The sequence below is a fragment of the Mchenga conophoros genome, linkage group LG9 (genome assembly GCF_057382185.1).
Source record: "Mchenga conophoros isolate Kocher_MC1m ecotype Shallow Benthic linkage group LG9, M_conophoros_male_GT1.1, whole genome shotgun sequence".
In the NCBI taxonomy this organism is placed as follows: domain Eukaryota; kingdom Metazoa; phylum Chordata; class Actinopteri; order Cichliformes; family Cichlidae; genus Mchenga; species Mchenga conophoros.
Window position 1 is genome coordinate 30,590,181 of NC_140534.1, and position 20,234 is coordinate 30,610,414.

The window sequence follows — 20,234 nt, forward strand, 5'->3', positions numbered from 1 at the left end:
GCACATGCACACATTTACTTTAAAATAATATGAAAAGATATCCCTTGACATGTTGTGTGTGTGTGAGGGTGTGTGTGCGCATTCCCCGAGGCAGCGCAGGTGATATGTGTGCATGCTGGGTGAATTGGAAGCAGAGGGAGGAGGAAACATTAAACAGAAGTTCTGTGTCCTGTCATCACACTGTCTAGACAGGACACCTCCTAGACCTAATGAGGTCTTTGTCTGTCTGTCTCTATTTTACTCTCGCACACACGCACATACACATCTATATACTCCTTTAAATCTTCCCATGAGACATTTTTATTTAAGAGGTCACTGAGGAGTTCAAACAAACTTTCATGCAGAGAGAACCAAGTTGTTTTTTTTCTCAAGAATCTCCAACATGCTAAATTAAGGGGAAGTATGCGCCAAAGCCACAGGAATGCTTAACCTGGCACAGACCTGATAATAAGCGCTAAATTTTCTGCAGTAATTGTATTGCTACAGTTGCTAAATCACACACGCACCCACACGCATGCAAGCAGACACCTTAACCCAGTTATCAAGTGTTTCTTCAGTCGAAGGAGCAACTGCGAGCTCCTGCAGGTTTGCTTCTTTCGACATCTTGTTAGTCTTTTGAGTTGGAGTCGTTTTGTGGTCATATGACTCTCCAGCAGTGGCACAAACAGTAAAGGTGATCTCAATGCTAAAAGACATCTTCCTAATTCCTCAAGAGTTGTCTGCCACATTCAGTTCAATTCAATGTTATTTATATAGCGCCAAATCACAACAAAAGTCCCCTCAAGGCACTTTATATTTTAAGGTAGACCCTACAATAATACATACAGAGAAAAAACATTGAATGTGATACATTGAAAATGTCTATTCCCCACAAAAATGTGGTTGTTCAGTGGTTTCTGGAGGTTTCTAGATGCAATTGGTCACAAAAAAGATGCTGTGACAAAAAAAACTCCTTATGATTGCTTTGGTCACTAGTAAATTCCTGTAGTCGCCCGTAGAGTGCGTAGAAGATGCAAACTTGTCTGCAAATAGCCAAGTAAGCTAGCTAAGATCTCGCCAAGTGGTAGAAAAAGTGCAATACACACTTGAAACACAGAACATTTGCCTTCAAAGCAAAAGTTGTCCCTCTGCGCTTCAGCTAACATGTTTTTTCCCAGCGATGAGTGGTTCTCAGAGGCTCACTGACTGGTCTCTAGGCCTATATGATTGGGACTACTGAATTCCCGGTGACCGCCATCAATCTCCAGCAACCATTTGCCAAAGAGTCAGGGATATATATTCATATTTTGGTTGGCAGATGGTTGCGAATTGGTCCTTCACGTAGAAATCAGTCCACAGGGTGTTAGAAACAACAGAGAAAATCAGGTAAGCTCTCATTTTATTAAAAGTAAACATTATATGTTGCTTTTCATACGACACAATTTTGAATTTGGGGGAAGTTTAGGGGATTATTGTGTTTTACATTGAGAAATGAAAGTCGAATTCCCCTCATAAACATCTGAAAACATCACTGAGGGAGAAAGTGGGCCGTGCAGCATGTGCACTTTGTGCATTTCAAATTACTAACACCAACTCTAAAATTATGTCTGGAGACAGTGCAGTAATTTTCAAAAACTTGTTGACAGCCACCGCTCCGCTGAGCTGCTCACAAGTGCAACTCACAACATAGTAAATTTTAAACCAAAGAGACGATATTAGTGGTAGAAAGATATTATCATTAGTTGTATTTCTTTTAAATTGAGCTTAATTATTGGGTTTCACTGCAACTGTAATTGCTTTTAAAGCAGATCAGAAGTGAGTACAGACATAAAAAAATACTTTCGGTTTGTGGTCACACTTCATAAGGTTAGTGCAAGCTAAATCCTAGGAGTACTTTCCTCCTCTTCCTACTCCAGAAGTAAATTTGAGTGCCCCGGCAACAGCTTCTGCTTGGATGACAGGAATCCCATGGTCGATTTCATACTGCATGGCCTGGACAACAAAAAAAATGTACATGTATTTACATAAAGGCATTTTATTCCTTTATACTACAACCCTTCCGCCATTAACAACCGTGAACTCATTTTAAGCTATTATCCCATCAAAATGTGTAAATATGGATCTGCCTACCTGTGTGAAAGATGGAGCGTCATAGCAGCCGTACATGGCTGAAGCACGGTCGGCTCGCAGACACTGCTGAGGGAAGGAGCTGATGTGCTCTGCTAGCTCAAGCGCCGCCTGTAAAGCTGTGGTTGCAACATGAACTCAATCAACACAGTGAAAACATGTGCAGTGTCCATATGTTAGGAAACGTGTCCATTCCCAACACAGCGAATACACAAAGATCCCCAACGTACTGCATTTCAATGTGTTTTAATGCTGCCACTGGGCCTTCGCGTCACTTTGCCTCCTCACTCACATGAAAGCACTGGGACACATCCAGATCAGCCATTTGGAAAAGAAACTACACCTCATGATGGCACACTCTGATCTGCCTCTCTACATGATGAAGTGCTACTTCTTCGCTTTCCTCTGATGTTAAACTTGAGCTAAGTGATCATCCTTCGGAGAGGCAATTGTGGGAAGAAGTGTTTCCTAAAAGAATTAGCTAATCTTCTTCTAACATCTAAGGATGGAGGAGGGGGAATCATGAAGACCACATGGAGATGCTTTTTTTGGATTTAAGCATAGAAGAGACTTTATGCATTAATATAACACAGGAAATGCCACATTGAAATGTGTGTGTAGCTTAATCCTGAAACGGCCGTTTGAAGGGAAGGAGACAGCACTAATGAGGATTTATAGCTCCAGTGTGGCGTTGAAGCCACAGCGCCTGCTTAACCTAACCCAGCTCCATCCATGTAGCGCGTTAAAGACAGAACCATAAGTTTTTGGACAAGGTCACTTTTTGCTTCTGTACAACAACACAATCAGATTTAAATCAGTCAATCAAGAAGTAATTAAAGCTTTAATTACGGCTTTAATTCAAGTTAAAAAAAATCTAATATTGAGTATCTGTTATCACTTTTAAAGCAAGAACTTTTCCCAGAGTTCCCAGTGTTTCCTCTTCCCTGAGCCTGGTTCTGCTGGATGCTTCTTCCTGTTAAACGGGGGTTTTTCCTTCCCACTGTCACCAAGTGCTTGCACATAGGGGGTTATTTGGTTCTTGGTGTTTTCTCTGTATTATTATAAGGCCTTTACAATAAAGCACCTCAAGGTGCCTGATGTGACTAGTGTGATTTGTCGTTATACAAAATTGAATTTTTTATAAATTTATGATTTAATAATAAAAGTTAAAAAACAATCACTTCAAGTATTTTTAGCAACATTTTGGTGCTTGATAATTTTAAATACTCAGTGCTGGGATGCTGAGGTCTAATATCTCGTACTAACTCACAAAATGATGTTGCTAAAACACTCAATTTACATACCTTGGCCATCAGGAACGACTCTATTGGCCAGTCCATATGCGAGAGCCTCTTGTGCTCCAACTGGCCGTCCAGTCAGAATCAGGTCAAGTGCTCTTGATAAACCAATTAGACGTGGGAGGCGCACCGTGCCGCCATCAATCAGTGGAACACCTAGAAAAGGATTTCAAATATAAAATATATATCTGAGCCTACTGTGCATGAAAGGCATTAGTTCTACTGCTGTGCTTCCTTTTACTTTGACAGTACATAACACCTTGTTATACTCATCTGATTACTCCTGAATAAGTCTGAAGAAAACTGATAAATCATTTATGTTTCATCAAAGAAACATTTCCTACTGTGACATTTTAAATGGTGCATTAAATACAGTTTCTTTCCATTTTTCCCTGACGTTAGACCAAATAAACAAAATCTAACCAATAAATTACACTGCTCAAAAAAATCACGTTAAAAAAACCTTTTAATACGAGTAAAGCATCAATCATTTAAACTTCAGGGATATTGGTCAGTTAAGTGGCTTGTTAATCAGTTTGAACTGCTTTGGTGTGAATGAAATTAACAGGTGCACTAGAGGGGCAACAACGGGACCTCTAAAACAGGAAGGGTTTTACAGGTGGAGGCCACCAACATTTTCTCCCTCCTCATCTTTGGGACTGTTTTTATTCACTAGCTTTGCTTTTGGTTAGGCTACTGTCACTACTCATACCATGAGGTGATACCTGGATGCTAAAGAGGTTCCACAGGCAGTCCAACATGCCATTGCCAGAAGGTTTGTTCTGGTTTGTCCCTCAGCAGAGTCTCAAGAGCACGGAGGAGATCCCAGGAGATGGGCAGTTACTCTAGGAGAGCTGGACAGGGCCATAGAAGGTCCTAACCGATCAGCAGGGCCATCCCATCAGCATGTACTCCTTTAGAGGAGTTGGACTGGAGGAGCTGGACTAGCTGTGCAAACGCTGTAGGATCCAGAAATCCACCTCATGCCACCAGTAGTGACAATGACTCTAGCCAAATGCAAAACTAGTGAAAAAACAGTCAGAAAAGCTCAACAGGGCCCTTAACCTATCAGCATGACCACTACTGCTCCTTTGTGCTTTAAGGAACATGATGAGCATTGCCAGAGAGCTACAAGATGACAACACACCACTGGTTTCAATATCTCTGTCCAAACAATCAAAAACAAGCTTCGTGAGGGTGGCCTGAGGCCCCGACGTCCTCTAGTGCAGCGGTCCCCAACCTTTTTTTGCTGGGCCCCCCTTTGTTTTACAAGAAAAATGTTCGCGCGCACGCACACGCCCTCCAACCACACACACCCATATTTTGCTCCATTGCGGTTTATTTCACACCTCAAATATTTAGTAAGCAATTAAGCAAATACAAGTAACCTGCAATAAATTACAGGTAGTAATAAAATAAACTACTAACTCTTTTACGCTGCGTCCGCACCTACACGGGGATTTTTGAAAACGCAGCAGTTTCGTCCACACGTAAACGGCGTTTCGAATCACCGAAAACGGAGATTTTTTAAAACTTCTTTTTTGCGTTTACGTGTGGACGAGGAATACAGAGTTCGTCACGCAACGTCAAAGGTATGTGCCTTTTTTCACGTCACGCTGTGCGCCACGTTATTGTTTACATGAGATGGATTGCAAAATGGCAGATAGAGACAAAATACTGTTACTGTTAATCTGACTGCAGGTTTTACAGCTTACATATAAACACTCAGTTTCTGTCCCTCCATTTAGAAAGGCAGAGGCGTCACGGTGTGATTATTTTACATGTAGTTGTTTTTTTCTTCTTCTGTGTAATAATATTCAACATTGCAATCAAATCAAAAAAGGCCTCTCTGTGCAAAATGGGTTTAAAAACATAAACAGCTGTGGGATCCTGTTTGTCCGTGATTTGAACCGGGGGACAAATCGTGGCAGGATCAGCCTGATGTTATTTGTATCCCGCTGTAGCTTTACTGTATAAAGAGCTAACATCTCCAAAATGTCAGGAGTAGTTAGTCATTACAACAAGGGTTTGTGAACTTAAAATCACAACTTTGTCCGTGATTTAAACAGCCCAGCGCTGCTCTCGACAAAGTGAAAACCAGTTCTGCAGGGGAGACCTACCTCGGCACTTGTGCAGGTGAAGCCAAAGGGCAGATTTGCTTCACCATATTTTCTAGTCTTTGGCTTAGAATGAAGTTGGTTTGGAAACATATTCAGCGATGCTTCATCTCCTGCTTTGCGTTTCTGTGGGCGCCCCGTGCTAGCAGTGTCCAAGCGTTTTCTCCACCCCTCCCCCCCTTTTTCATACCGTGCCCCCCCTGCCATGGCTCTGCGCCCCCACACTTTGGGAAGGTCTGCTCTAGTGGGACCTGTGCTCACTGCTCAGCACCATGGAGCACAATTAACATTTGCTATAGAATACCAGAGTCCACCAGTGGTGTCCTGTGCTTTTCACAGATGCGAGAAGGTTCACCCTAAACACACGTGACAGATGTGAAAGGGTCTTGAGAAGCCGTGGATAACACAAGCCAAATCCACTGAGGGACGCACAGACATCTACGGGGTAGGAAATGCCACCTGACTCCCTTCAGTATCGAGACGACATCTTTGGACCCATTCAGACTCTACGCTGGTGCAGTGGGTCCTGCTGCACGACAATGCCCAGCCTCATATGGCGAGATTATGCAGGCAGTTCCTGGAGGAGAAAGCAATTAATTCCACTGACTGGCCCCCACGCTCACCTGACCTAAATCCAAGACAACACCTCTTTATGTTTCTGCCCATCTGATGCCGTTCCTGCAATTACAATTTTGTCAAAATGGACTAGCCTGCTGCATCACTTTTCAACTTGATTTCATGGACGTCTTTGAGTTCAGCCCTCTGTAGCGTCATCATTTTCATCTGCCTAAAACAATGTGTCATCCTTTCATTCCTAACATATTACCCAGTCTATATTAGTGCAGATATCCAGCATGATTTTCTCCCACTGAGATCTGATAAGTTTTAAAATTATTCCTTTCATTCTTTTGCAATGAATAAAACAAATAAAAACAATACTTGAATGATAAGCAGTCTGGAGTAAAGCCTGAAGTTCCTGAAAAAAATGATCTTTAAATAAATATTAATTAACTGAACGAGATTAAAGTGAATGCAGGCTGCTGTGCCGTGTGCAACATGTTCATTAAAAGTCGCTCAAGTTGTGTGGAAACAGCTGATGAAACACTACTGACTTTCTTTACATCAGTGCAAGAAAACTCCTCTTTACTCTTAGTCTCAATGGACACATTTGCATTATTACTGCGTCCAGCGGAGAGAAATCGGGTGAAAATAAGAGGGAACGCTGCAAGGTACCGTAAACTTCTGGCATCAGTCCTAATTTCTAAAGAGCACCAGCTGCAACTGGCACACTTTCTACCATTCAGTTCTCCCAAGCTCCACACCACAATCCCAACTCCCTAATTCCTCCAAGTCACTGATTCTGTTTGACCGCCTCTTATTGAGAGCACATGTGTAGAACATGTTTTCATAACCCCAAATCATCGTGCGAGCTTTCAATTTTTTCTTCCTCCCCCTCTTTCATTCTGCAGAGAGTCATGGAAATAATGCGATTCTATTCATACACGGTGAGCTCCTCTGTCTCTCCGTGTCGTTCAAATAAATTAAACTGGAATACACGGAATACCAGCGCCAATACATGTGCGACCAATCCAGGGGCCTGGTCCAGGTTGAGACAGTCGGCACATATGGTGCTCTCACAGGCTGAAGACTGTAATTAGACGAGTGAGGGAGGGGGTTTCTACACTGTCCGCAAAGATGAGATTTCACTCAGTTCTTTTCAGTGTTCCCTCATTCCATGAGTTTGTGTGAAATGCAGGTTCTGAGTAATGCAGGTTGTACTGTGGCCGCCTAAACCTAGTTTGTTTTGATCTAAAAGTCACAGTCCTTTACTGAGAAGGCGTGTTGATATCCATTTTGCCTACTTGGATACATTTCTTTTCAACTAAATGAGCTCCTTAACAGTCTTTGCATGGGTTAAATGACCCCGTTGTTGGGAGTCACTGCTACAGTCCTCAGTGACGGAGAAATAACGAGAAGATTGTGCTGCTTGTTAACCCCAGTGTTATCAATCTGATTGCAGGAAAAGACAGAAACAGGAAGTCAGTAGAGTGACACAGACAAGCACGCTAGTCGAGAAGCACGCTGAGCTTAAATAAGGCCAGAAGAAGACAGAGCTCGACTCAAAGAAGAGCAGATAAAGACCAGGTTGACCCCCTAGTCTCTGTCTTTTGGTGCTGCTGTTGGCACCGCTGCTATCAGCTACCGGAAGGATCTCCCTTCTTATCCACAGCAGCCGTCTCCAGCACCTCCACCCTTGGCAGCCCCACTCCACCCCTCTTTCTCTGATAGTCCCGTCTCTGATGTGTCCTGTTTGACAGACCTGCGCTTTGTCCCACATGAATAGGAGCTCAGAAGCAGTTTTTAACTAAAAAGGTATGTTTGGCTTGAAAGAGGCAGGCTGTGGTGGAGATCCTCTTTAAAGGTGGTGGTGGGGGGGACGTTTGAGCAACGATCCTGATGCTGAAGATAAAAATACGATGTGGATTTGTCATCTTTGGTCCTTAGTAATGAGCCAGATGTTTGAAAAGCAGTCAGCTCCCTTTTTTGTTCAAAGCAGGGATAAGAATGAATCAGCAGTGCCTATTGTTTAATAACCAGACAGAAGAGTGAGTTCTCTTCCTGCTTATCTGACTGATATGTAAAAGTCTAGAGGACAGATGATATCTGCTCTTTTATCTTCTTGCTGCAGACTTTGAAATGTGTTGCCTTCCAGTCATCATAGTTTTGTATAAAAATGTCATAACATTACTTAGAAAAAGCAATTCTGAGTAATCATCGAATGTGTTCTAATGACACGAGGCAACATTTAGAGAGCGATAAAAATATTTTTCCGCTTGTAACTCGAGATGTTTCTGTATATTGACCATGAATTACTTAAAAGGACAGTTAACAGAAATGCACACTGACTTTAACGATCTGTGAACAACGGCTTTATATCTTTTCTCGTCTCATAAAAGATATAACTCTGGTTCAAAGCGTTAAAAGGACAAATATAAAGCACTGTTTAACAATCTTCAGCCACCCTTCGTTTCTTTGTATTTTGTTTCCAAGAGGCCAGACTTTGATGTCATTTTTTAAAGTGATCTTGAGCAATAGTTTTCCGGGATTTCTAAAGGCTGTTCGATGTTTTATATTAACAGTACTAAAGTGTTAAAGTCTGGATTTTGTACTTGATCATCAGAGAAATTTTTTTTTTTTTTTTTTTCGGTCAGTTAATAGTAGGGATGGGTATTGTTTAGGTTTTATCCGATACCGGTGCCAAATCGGTACTTTTGAAACGGTGCCGGTGCTTAAACGGTGCTCGAACCGGTGCTTAAAGAATGGAGAACACAAACTTTGTCCAAAAACCTCTCATGTTCAGCTGTTTGTTTGTTTTTTGTAAAAAGATAACAATGTTAGCCTTTTCTGCAGCTATGTGGCATATATGGCATCACTCTTGGCTGGAAGCAGTGCTTAAACAATGGAAAAAACACAAACTTTGTCCAAAAACCTCTCATGTTTAACTGTTTCCCACTTTTTCTTTGGTCATTTTAGCCTTTTTGGCCAGGGTGAAGGGAGTATCTGCCATAAAACAAGAAGACAGCCGCATGTAGCTATGATGATGTTTGCTAGTTCACCTTACATGCATTAATGTAATAACGTGGTTAGCCTACTCAACGTAAATTACACACGGACAACATTAAGCGACTCACGCAGAGAAGAACGGCTGCTGCTGCATCATCATCCTCATCATTTCTGCTACACTGGCAGGGCTAGGGGCCAGGACTCTATTCTTCGGGTTTTTGGGGGATGTTGCTCCGGGTCCGATAACTGGCAACCCACCCAACGTGCACAGTGTGAGGTCTCGCAGCAAGCTATCAAATACGGCGCATTTCTCGGCTTTTAAAAAAAACGCTATGCGTCGCCAGGTGTTTCATCGGATTCTTGGTGTTACCTCCTTAGACAGTATCACAGTATCAGCTTAAAGCACTTGTTGCTGCTGAGTTTGCATCTTTTACTGTGAAGTACAGCCAGACTTTTGACCGCTTCGCCTTGGACATTTTTAATCTGTAGCTCTGCTCTAACTGAACGTACGTACCTGGCCCCGCCTACTATCCTGGGAAACGTAAAATGATTGGCTAGAAGTGTATCACAGCTCAGGAAAAAAAAAGCACCGAAATAAAGCACCGAAATGTGCGCTGCTTTTCGGTCTGGTTACTACCGTTTATGTCAGAACCGGTGCCATCATGGCACCGGACACCGGTACCCATCCCTAGTTAATAGTGACCTATAAATCAATCAAGCATAAGAAAACATCTCAGACTCAAAGGACCAATTTTAAAAGAAAAATGAAAAAATACAATTTAAATTGTATTTCAGGCACTTTGTTACAAACACTGTTGTAAAAACACATAACTTGTTACCATTTATTTATTTGAATCTACAGAAATACCAAAGACAACACAGATTGACAGCAATAATATTGTTTACGCACTATCAAGCTATTACATTGGAGGAGGTGTGGCTATCAAAAAGCCATTTTTAAGGAAAGGAAACAGGAGGAAAAAGGTTTTAGTCTTCAAATTACACAAGAACTGGACTGAAAATTAGTGGCAACAGGTCTCATGGAGCAATGAATCCAAATCTGAAATGTTTGGTTCACATTGTGGGTCAGTATGTACAGAGGTCATTTTTCAGCATGACAGTGATCCCAAACACGCTGCTAATGCAGTAAAACATACCTGGACAGTAAAACAGATCAGTCATGGACTGACATCCCCAGAGCAGGGACTTCAAGATTACTGAAGCAGTGTGGGATCATCTTGGCAGAGAACAGAACAAAAGCCAGCCAACATCCAAAGAAGAGCTTTGAATGTCCTTCAAGAAGCCGGGATAAAGATTCCTTAACACTACTTAAAGAAATGAGAAGAAAGCTCGACTACAAGAGTTCAGGCTGCGTTGAAGAATAAAGTTGGTCAAATAAACATCGACTTTCAAGCTGGTTTTTTCTTAAATACTATGAATCCATGTATCCTTCCACATTTCAATACATTTCTGCACCTATTTCCCCATTTTCCAAACAAACTATACCGAAATAAGAGGTGGCCCATCACTCTTAAAGCTCTAGGCATCAACTCATCATCGTTAGCATGAGTTAGGTACCAGGTCCCACGAAAAGGAAATAAGGCAACACACCCACCACTCTTTAGCTGCTAATAACCCCAAACAGTGTGAAACGTGACACACTGGGGCATTCTGGTTTGCTCCTGGTGCTGCTGGCATCCTCACCACATCAAAGCAAAACCCACTACAATGGCCTCCCATGAGGGTAATGCGATTAAGTTTGATGTGGATTAACGATTTCCGGAGAACTCCAGACTAAATGGACAAGACCTTCAATCGGAAGCTCGCTTTGAAATACTGACTGGGAATCGAGGAAAATAACTGAGTTGGGCAGGGTCAGAAATGAGCACCACACAGCTAACTTGATTTCATGTGTTTAGCCCACTGATTTAATACCAGGGCTGCGTATTGTTTAGTTTGCAGAGGGCTATTACACAAGACCACCAAGGCTGTAAATGGGGCCTCGAGCCATGAAAATGGCAGAAGGTGTAGCAGCTCAGAAAAAGGGCGAAATCACATGTAAGTGCTGTGCACGATAAGATCTAACAGGGAACAAGCTTCCCCTTAACCTTTAACTCTCTCCACCCATAAAGACGACGTTTGACGACCTCCACTGGCACCTCAGTTTATATCAATAAAGATGTTGTTGGCTGAATATTAGAATAGTTTCTAGGTTTTTCCACCCTCACTATCTTCAGTGATTACTCCTAAGAGGCTTTCAGGGGGTATAGAGTTAAACTATTAACTATTGTGATAATGCATTTTGTCAAGCCTCATTAAATCTAGAGCTTCACTTTAAAAAATAAATCTGTGTCCCTCAATTATTGGCTTCTTGTTTCTTAATTAGAATCCGCCTTACCCATGCAGGAACACACAGGCTTAAAATGGATTGGTTTATGTGTAGGACGGGTCCCAAGTTAGTTAGACACAAAGACGAAGACAAGTGAAGTATTTTTATTTTCCACTTCCTACTCCAACTCTTTCTTTTTTTCCCTTTGTTATGTTCCTCTGGTTTAAGGAACCAAAATAACATGAGGGAATTAGGTAAGTGGCATGGTTTCTCATTCAGGGCTGAAAATTCAAAGAGCAGCAGACACCAACACCAGATTCCTGTGACGCAACCATCTCCTCCTTCTCATTTCCTCCTTGGCGGGGCAGAGGTGCCCCAGACAGGAAGCCACAGGTTTTGGCAGCCAATCACATGCCAGAAAACTGTCAGATCCTTGCGGTAACCGCTGGCCCACATCAGAGCAGCGCAGCGAGCCTCTGAGGGTTTTTCATCTCCAAAACCACCAGGGATTCCCTCCGGCTGCTGCCATCTGTGCCTGGCCCAAAAAACGGTTACAGAATTCGACCATTAAAAGGAAATAATCACTAAGAAACGCAGGATCTTTAAATAAACAGTGCGCCCGGCAGAACAGCAGTACTTTTGATGTGAAAGGCTTGGGAAGTTTGGTTTTTAAATTGTTTAGCGTTAGCGTTAGAAGATTTTTAAACTTTAATGTTAAGCCTCTTTTTTTGTGTGTTAAAAATTGAACTCCTAAAAAGCGGCTTTTTGTCAAGCCCCATTGGATCTAATGTTCCTTCACCCACATGTTCATTTAAGAAAAAAAAACAGACAAAACACCACCTACGGGTTTAAGGAAGAGGAAATGTTGGTAGGGAGGCCTAAGCTATGCAGAAAGTGAGTATAAAACTGGTGAAGCCACAGTAAAACCGCTCTTCTGCTAAACGAACATCTGAATGAAAAACCACAGCGGTTTCGGCTAAGCTGAAGGAAACGACGCTAATGTGTTGACAAACAAAATATGTGGCAATCAAATATGAGGCTCAGAATTAATTACTGGGAGGAAATGTGTAACTTAATGTGTCGACACCGCAGTAATGCTCATTTCTGCCTCCCAAACATAGTTCTGAGATGAAGGAAGAGCGCAGATGTCGGCTTCGTCTCGTTGCTGATGAGACGTGCAGAGTGGAGGCCGATATTTCTAAAAAACATTTAAGAAAGCTTGTTTTCAGAGACAAACCGAACCCACTGTTGAAATGACAACTTTTGCATCATTTCTACTCTTTACAATGTTTTTTTTTTCTTTTTCAGAAATTAGAAAATGAAATTTGCTACTTGCTGCTGCTTTACTCTCTGGGGTCACCAAAGAGGGTCACTCCATTTTTTTTTATGCCAGATGCCCTTCCTGATGCAATCCCAAACGTATTTGTTCACCCTCCTGCAATTGAACCTGGGATATCTTGTGAATGCATAAACAAGTAAACTATGGATCCAATGGATGGTTGGATGGATGCTGTGTAGTATTGCACAGGTGCCAATCTGTCTCCCGTAAGGCCAGTCCAGCCGACTCCATTCAGCATGAGTATATAAGCTGGGTATGAGGAGCTCCCCATTTAGCGGGTCAGCTAGCATCTCCTGCTAGTGAAGGAGCGAATTTTTCATTGAGTGTTTTTCTGCCATTTTGCTTCTTCCAGCATTTAGGGCTCAAACCTGGATGGATGCAGCGGCCGTTGATATGTGGGTTAAACACATCACCAGGACACTTGTGCTGTTGATCCGCTCATCACTTAGCCCAGTGTAACACTAATAAATAGTTTGCATGACAACAAATCTTGACAAAATGTTAAGCACAAGCAGCTGCACAGACTCCAACACTGAGTAACGTGAGAAGACATTAAAGGCTGCAGAATAATGACAGTCTATGGTAGTGCAGGCTCGCCATGAGCCTTGCTTTGACGGTTGCCTTCTGTCTGCCACATTTACCACGCTGAAGGTCTGACTGTGCAACCAAAACACGAAGAGGACAGTGCTTTTGTTCTGCTGGCAGCTATTGGTGATATCTTTTTAGTTTACTAGGTAACGCTGCTATTAAGCAAATTGGTCGGTGTCACCGGACACCACTTGTCCCTCCCATATCTACTAGCATGGAAGACTACATATATACATAGATCTTTTTATTTTTTTTATTTAATTATCATGTAAAGAAAAAAATTACTTTGTCACAACATGACTTATTTCAATGGGTATAAAAAATTTATTTAAACAAATTCAAGAGTCATTTGAAACAGAAATGAAAAAATAATGACAGTAAAATGGATCCAACACTAAAAAAATATGTATAAAAAACACACAACAAGTAGAGCTGAGTGTTCCCTACACTGAGGACATGGCACTACTCTGTCTGTGAGGATGAACTGCATAGTCGGTCAGCAGATGAGGGCACTGCTCCCCTGTTAAATTACAGGCTTGGATAATAAACCATGCATGTTTACACTCTAAATCTAGTACTCCCAGTAAATTATAGTACAACAGCTGTATTTATAAACACTATGGTTGGATTTTAAGCCGTCCGGCAGCACGGTCAGAGGAGTGACAGCTCTATGAGAGAAGCTGCGATGCTCCAACACGAGCCACTTTTACCGAGTGAAGCCAGCAATGGGATCAGGATTAAAGTGTTTACAGCAGATGCTCTAAAGTACTGCTTGGTCGTTTAAAAGTAGAATTGACTCAGCATGCAAACGTTGCCTGTAAGCTACTAGACGCCAAAAAGGGAAAATGTTGTTTATGAGGAAATTGTGTGACATAAATAATATGTAAGCCCTGTTTTGGCCCTGCAGTGGAAACCTGGCAGTTGGCTGCTTCCTCTTCTACTTATCAAGACTGCCCAGCAGACTCTGGCCGTGATGCCAAAAGGTCACGGTCACTGGTGTTATCGCGCTGCCTCCGTCCTCGCACACAAACAAGAGGAGGCTCGGTGATAACACAGGACAGAGTAACAGAGTTGAAAAATAGAAACAGTGTCAACTTCCTGGCATTAGGACACGAGTGATGTATGTCTGGATGCAAAGAAAAACACAAGGACACTTTCACGGGCAGATATAATTAGCTGAGCGCGCGCGCACGCACACACACACACACACACACACACACACACACACACAGAGGTAGAACAAAAAACAGAAAAGAAGGGGAAAAAAGAGATGGCCTGCCAAAAAATAGGTCCCCCTGGTTCTTGTGTTACTACTGACAGGCTTGGATTGGTATTATTAACAGCAGCAGGATTAACTGAGAGAAAGCATGGCTGTTAATGTCATTACACCTACGACTTTGGTAAAGCATTTAATAGATATAGCACTGCAACTACAAGTGGCAGGAAATTAAGAACGGCCAGCTGCAGCGCTTCTTTTGATCATTATATATTTTAGTATGAATACTAGTCATATTAAAGTAAAGACATCAGTGATATTTCTAATATTAGGCTTGTTGTGTACAAAAAGCACACAAACAGAAGTAGCACTACTAGCAGAGTAGCAATAAGAGCTCACTGGATAACCTGAAATGCTTTGGCTATTGTCTAATGACTCTGGTGACATCCATTGATCTATCCCTCCATCCATCCATCTTCTTCCCCTTACCCAGGGCTGTGTTAGAGAGGCAGCATCTTAAGAAGAGAAACCCAGCCCTCCCTCCCTAGCCACCTCTTCCACCTTATCTGGGGCTTAGTGAGGCATTCCCAGGCCATCCAAAAAATGTCATTCCTCCAGTATGTCCTGGGTCTACCCCAAGGGCCTCCTCCAAGTAGGACATGTCCATTTACCCAGGAGGCATCACGATCATCTCAGTCAGGAGGAGTAGCAGCTCTACTCCGAGTCCCCCTCAAATGACTGAACTCTTCCCCTTATCATTTCTGCCAATTGTATCCACGAACTCATGCTTTTGGTCACTACACAGAGCTCGTTATCATAGGTGAGGTTAGGGACATAGATCGAGTGGTAAATCGATAGCATTTGCATTTACACTTACTTCTATCTGTCAGTTTCCTGCTCCCCTCTTCCCTCACTTGTGAACAAGACCCCGAGATACTTTAACTCCTCCACTTGGGGCAGCAATTAGTCCCTGACCTGGAGTGGGCACTCCACATTTTCTGACTTCTAGGACACTGGCAAGTATTTTGGGGGTTCAGCGCAACCATCCAGACCTCTGGATTTGTGGATTTGTTCTTCAGACCATAGATAATAGCTTCGAGAATCCATTTTCAGCAAATTGACTATATACCTGCATGCAATCAAAGCCTGCTCGACTATAATTGTCAGAACCATTTGGACTAGAACCAGAAAGATTCTGGTACCAAAAATCTCCCCCCACTTCTATTATTAGGTGCAGTATCTGCCATGGTGGTATCTGAATGTCTGGATTGTGAGCAGGGCTCTGCTAAAAGGGTGAACATTTTAGTATCTAGTTTTTTTGTCAAAACAAAGCAGTAGTGGTGACAGTCGCCAGTTTGTTGACAGACCATACAGCACAGCACAGTAGTAACTGAAGCAGTAGAAGAGAGAATAGCAGCGTGGGGTGTTAGACGTACCAAACCTGCGGCAGAACACTCCCATGACGGCGCTCTCCTCCACCACTCTCAGATCTGCCAGCAGAGCCAGCTCCAACCCTCCAGCCACAGCGAAACCACTCACTGCTGCTATCAGGGGCTTTGACAGCTGTAAACGGGACGGGCCCTGGAGGAAACAGCTGGATTAGTGACTGCAAACATACACGCACACTTACATCGTACGCAAAGCCAAATGACTACAATCAACACACACTCAACGAGGAACAAATATTCCCAGAACTAAATGTGTAAATTGTTGTCTGTGTATATTTATGTATGTATGTTTTCACTATCCACTTCATGCTTTTTGGGGTTTATCCACTGAAAACGTTCCAGATTTTATTTGCCAATTCATTTCTCAAACTGTCAAACAAAGGGCTGAAATATGATCCGAGTTCTGGCCGTAGCTGAACAAATGAAGCACTTTGTATTGTGCACGAGATATAAGGCTATAATTTTCTGCACAGGAGGTCCACTCAATCCCAAAGCCTTTGCATGCGATCCTAACAGACCTTACAGACCTGCACTTTTCCTGGCTTACAGTACATCATTTGTGTTATGATTCGTCCTTTCGTCGAGTGGCAAGACTGTACGAGAAGCCAGGGCTTTCTGCTTATGCATCTGTAGTTACCGAGGTATTTCCATGATTCAACATGAGCCCCTAAATCTATTTTTATATACATTCTATTCAAACCCTTTAACATCATAAGGAAATATACATCTACCGTAACCCTCACCACTCACCATTGGACCAGGACCCTTTGTGACATCTTGCTCCAATTTCGAGGGGCCTGTGTGATTGGCCAGCTCTTTCAGATCATAACCAGCGCAGAAATTCCCTCCTGGAAGAGACCGCAAAATTACAAAGTATGGCAGCTGGAAAGTCAGAGAGGAAGGGAAAATGACGAGGATGAAAAAAACAACAAGTTGAGCTGGAGTCTGAGCGCTACAATTTGGACAGCACAGCTTGCTTTGGGCTGGCTGGCACACAAATGCTTCTCTCCCCCCTAAAGAAGCAGAATCTGATGCATAGGCACAGATCGCGCGTGTGCTCGCACACATGCAAATGCACACACATCATATTCTCATCGACAGAAGAGTAACATATTGCAACCACAGCCCCTTCCTGTTGGATTCATGTGGTAATTACAACATTGCCCGAGAGGCCTACAAACACTGTGTCACAGTTTCAGGCAGGGACTCATAAAATCCTCCTCCCTCTGTAATGTAACAGTAATGAAAACGAATTTAATGAATGCATGCGGAAGCAACACCCATCGACTGGGAGCTTTTGATTGCAGCTGTGGGTCAGCACAAGGCAATTACAGAAACACAGTGTGTCACCCTGTTTATGGGAGCAGCATTGTGAAGGAGCACCCTTATCTCCTTTGTCCTTGTAAGAGGAAATGAGCAGAAGCGACAGACAGATCACAAGGAAACCTTCAGGTTTGTTACCGAAGAAAGGAATCAATGTTACGAGAATTGAAACAGTTTTGTTTCCACAGAAGTTACAAAAAGATGCAGTTTCACAGGGATAATAAGAAGCTTTTTTTTTTCTATTTACTTATTTATTTATTAAGAATTTAACTAAAACAAAACACACAAAAACTCATCATTGGTCAACCTGATCAAGGCAAATAAATAAAATCCCTGAGGATGTCACAGCCAATATCGTATTATACACTAACATCTCAGCCTGAGAGCACACGAGCATCTCTCCTTAACTTCAACTCTTCTCTTCAGGCCATCACAGCCAAACCTTTCAATGCTGACAAATAACACTGGGCTACAGAAATGCAGCAGCCACCTCACTTTAACAAAACAAACAACTATAAATGGCACAAAAATGAAAAAAACCAACCTAAAAAAAGCCACCAGCCTCTAAACACAAGAGCCTTACTCCATTATGTTGGCTCCATAATCTGGCACGCCAACTCTTCTTTAGTGACTCCGAGCCAAATATGTTAGAAATCACTATATAATTGTGCGCTTACATTTTTATGAAGCAATTTTTTCGGTTTCAACATGGCATTTTGACATATCGCAGCAGAAATAAAAATAAAACGATTATTGATGGCTGAATTTCACTGAGCTCGCTGAGCTTTATGTTGCACATCCTGGTCCGCTGACTGCTTCTCTAGAACGCACCCGAAAGACGCGCATATGAGAGTGCGAATCAGCTGATCTCTAACTGCAAAGTGTTTACTAAAAAAGCGAATGGTCTGGTGCACTAACCACACTTCACTCTGCCCGTGTTCAGGCAGCTCTCTCACCTAAAACACATGGAGAACATCCAGTAGTGTTAAAATGCCTGAATCAGACAGTTTCCTTACTGTATGCAACACGTGAGAAAGGACAGCTGCAGAAAATATTGTAAACGGCTTACTGACAGTCAGCTGATAAGAGCCGCTAACGTGCAAACACCTGTACTTCACCTGCTGTGGTGTTCCATGCAGCAGTTGAACTGAAACAGCTCTCTGTGATAAAGTAAAACTTCCCTCTCTTTAAGAATAAAATCTAACTTTTAATGTCCTCCCTCATAAATCTGAATGAACTACATGAGCAACTAGTTAATACCGTGACCAACCCATAATAACCAGCTTTGCCTCCTTCCTCTGTCTCACTCTCTGGAGCTACTGCAAAATTAAAAAACATTCAAAGTGTCTTTCCATCTGTTCAGGTCTTACAGTGACACAGCTGATTGCACCTGAACCACAAACTCCCACAGAAATCCGAATCTCAAACACTCCAAATATGTCCGAGCATATTCAAAACCCGCTGAAAGCAATTACTCTTAATTTCATACGTTTAAAAACACACATTCGGACGCTGAAGAATGAGAGCTGTGTCGGCGCTAATTTGAGCAAAATGGATTCCTTATGTTTGCAGAACCACTACGTTGAAACTAGAAACTCCCCGCTTGTCATTTCGCAGCACAGACGCACTGCTAATCATCACTGAAGGTCAGTCGTCAAGTTATCCTGGAGCAGGAACACGGGACAGCCCGCTGACAGGAAACTGTGGTTCGATGATTAAAATCAGATTACAGATGTAGAGGGAATCACGACAGAGCGACTTTTACCCACTGTGCTGCTAATTGCTCACCAGTTTAATAAAAGCTAATTACTCTGTTACACACACTGTTTTCATTTCACAGCGCCATCAGCAGCCATCATCTGGAGATGCTCCGGCTTTTGGAGTGTACGCTCAGAGGCCGGAGCAGACAGGTTGATCCAGACTGAAGACATTATTTCCACCAAAGGAAGGAGTGTGTGGGATATGATTATTTTTAGAAGCATTAGGAGCTGTGGCATAATTTTGGATCTGCGGCTGACATAGTGCAGGCTACCTTACAAGTGTGGGTGTGTGTGTGTTGTTACCGAGTGCACTCTTGCCTAGTCATCTCACTGTTTGGTTGAGATCTAAGCAGCCATAGTAGCAAAGCTGGGTCAAGCGGATGTGAGGGAAGGTGGGATGAATGCTGAGGATGGAAGTAAGGAAGAAATTAAGGGCTAAGGCGGGATGGAAAGAAGTTACGTCCATTTTTAGTGAGTATCCCATTATATCCTACAGCTGCATTAGACTGTGGCCGGAAATGGCCTCCCTCTCTGATTTGCAAGGTTGCTCCTGATGCATTCATTGGAGTGTGAATGTTAGATAGAAGGTACTGAGGAGAAGAAGGAAGTGCTTGTAGAGTGATTCATCACTCCAGAGAACACGTCTCCACTGCTCTAGAGTCCAGTGGCGGCGTGCTTTACGCCACTGTATTCGATGCTTTACATTGTGGCCACATGAAGTTTGGAGGTTTGTAGTGATTGACTGTGCAGAAACACCGCTGTGCACTATGACCCTCAGCATCCGCTGACATTGATCCAGTTTGCACTCTTAATGCTAAGCTAACAGACTGATGGCTCTACCTTTGCAGTTTTTCTCCATTGCTTTGATGTAGTTGTCACATCACTCACAATCACAGCGACTGAGGAGAATTACCTCTACAGACACTGAGTGTAGTGTCAGTCTCATTATCTTCTCAGCAAGTTAACAAAGATGGGCATTTCTTTCCAGGCAGTGTTTCTTTAATGGTGGCCTTTAAACCTGGGGGAACTATTTCTTTATTTTAAAAAATATCCCATATGAAAAAGATATATATAAATCTTATAAAGTTTGGATCTGTCTTGTGTGAAACTTGTATGAAAAGCATATAAGAGTGAAAACAGATATAA

General features: G+C 42.5%; 1 protein-coding gene and 1 long non-coding RNA gene across 2 annotated transcripts in view; one reads left to right on the top strand and one right to left on the bottom strand.

Annotated features, from left to right (window-relative positions):
* LOC146567538 (uncharacterized) overlaps nt 1–20,234 on the bottom strand; it is a 22,485-nt gene continuing 2,251 nt past the window's right edge. The window contains exons 3-7 of the mRNA XM_085287493.1: nt 16,756–16,853; nt 15,994–16,138; nt 3,411–3,560; nt 2,110–2,225; nt 1–1,971 (exon numbers count right to left, since the gene is read on the bottom strand). Of these exons, the coding sequence (XP_085143619.1) occupies nt 1,864–1,971; nt 2,110–2,225; nt 3,411–3,560; nt 15,994–16,138; nt 16,756–16,853 (617 nt within the window). The 3' untranslated portion in view covers nt 1–1,863. The remainder of the gene's footprint in view (nt 1,972–2,109; nt 2,226–3,410; nt 3,561–15,993; nt 16,139–16,755; nt 16,854–20,234) is intronic.
* Nucleotides 19,415–20,234, top strand: part of LOC146567539 (uncharacterized) — a 10,803-nt gene continuing 9,983 nt past the window's right edge. The window contains exon 1 of the long non-coding RNA XR_014893939.1: nt 19,415–19,559. This is a non-coding gene — a long non-coding RNA (uncharacterized LOC146567539). The remainder of the gene's footprint in view (nt 19,560–20,234) is intronic.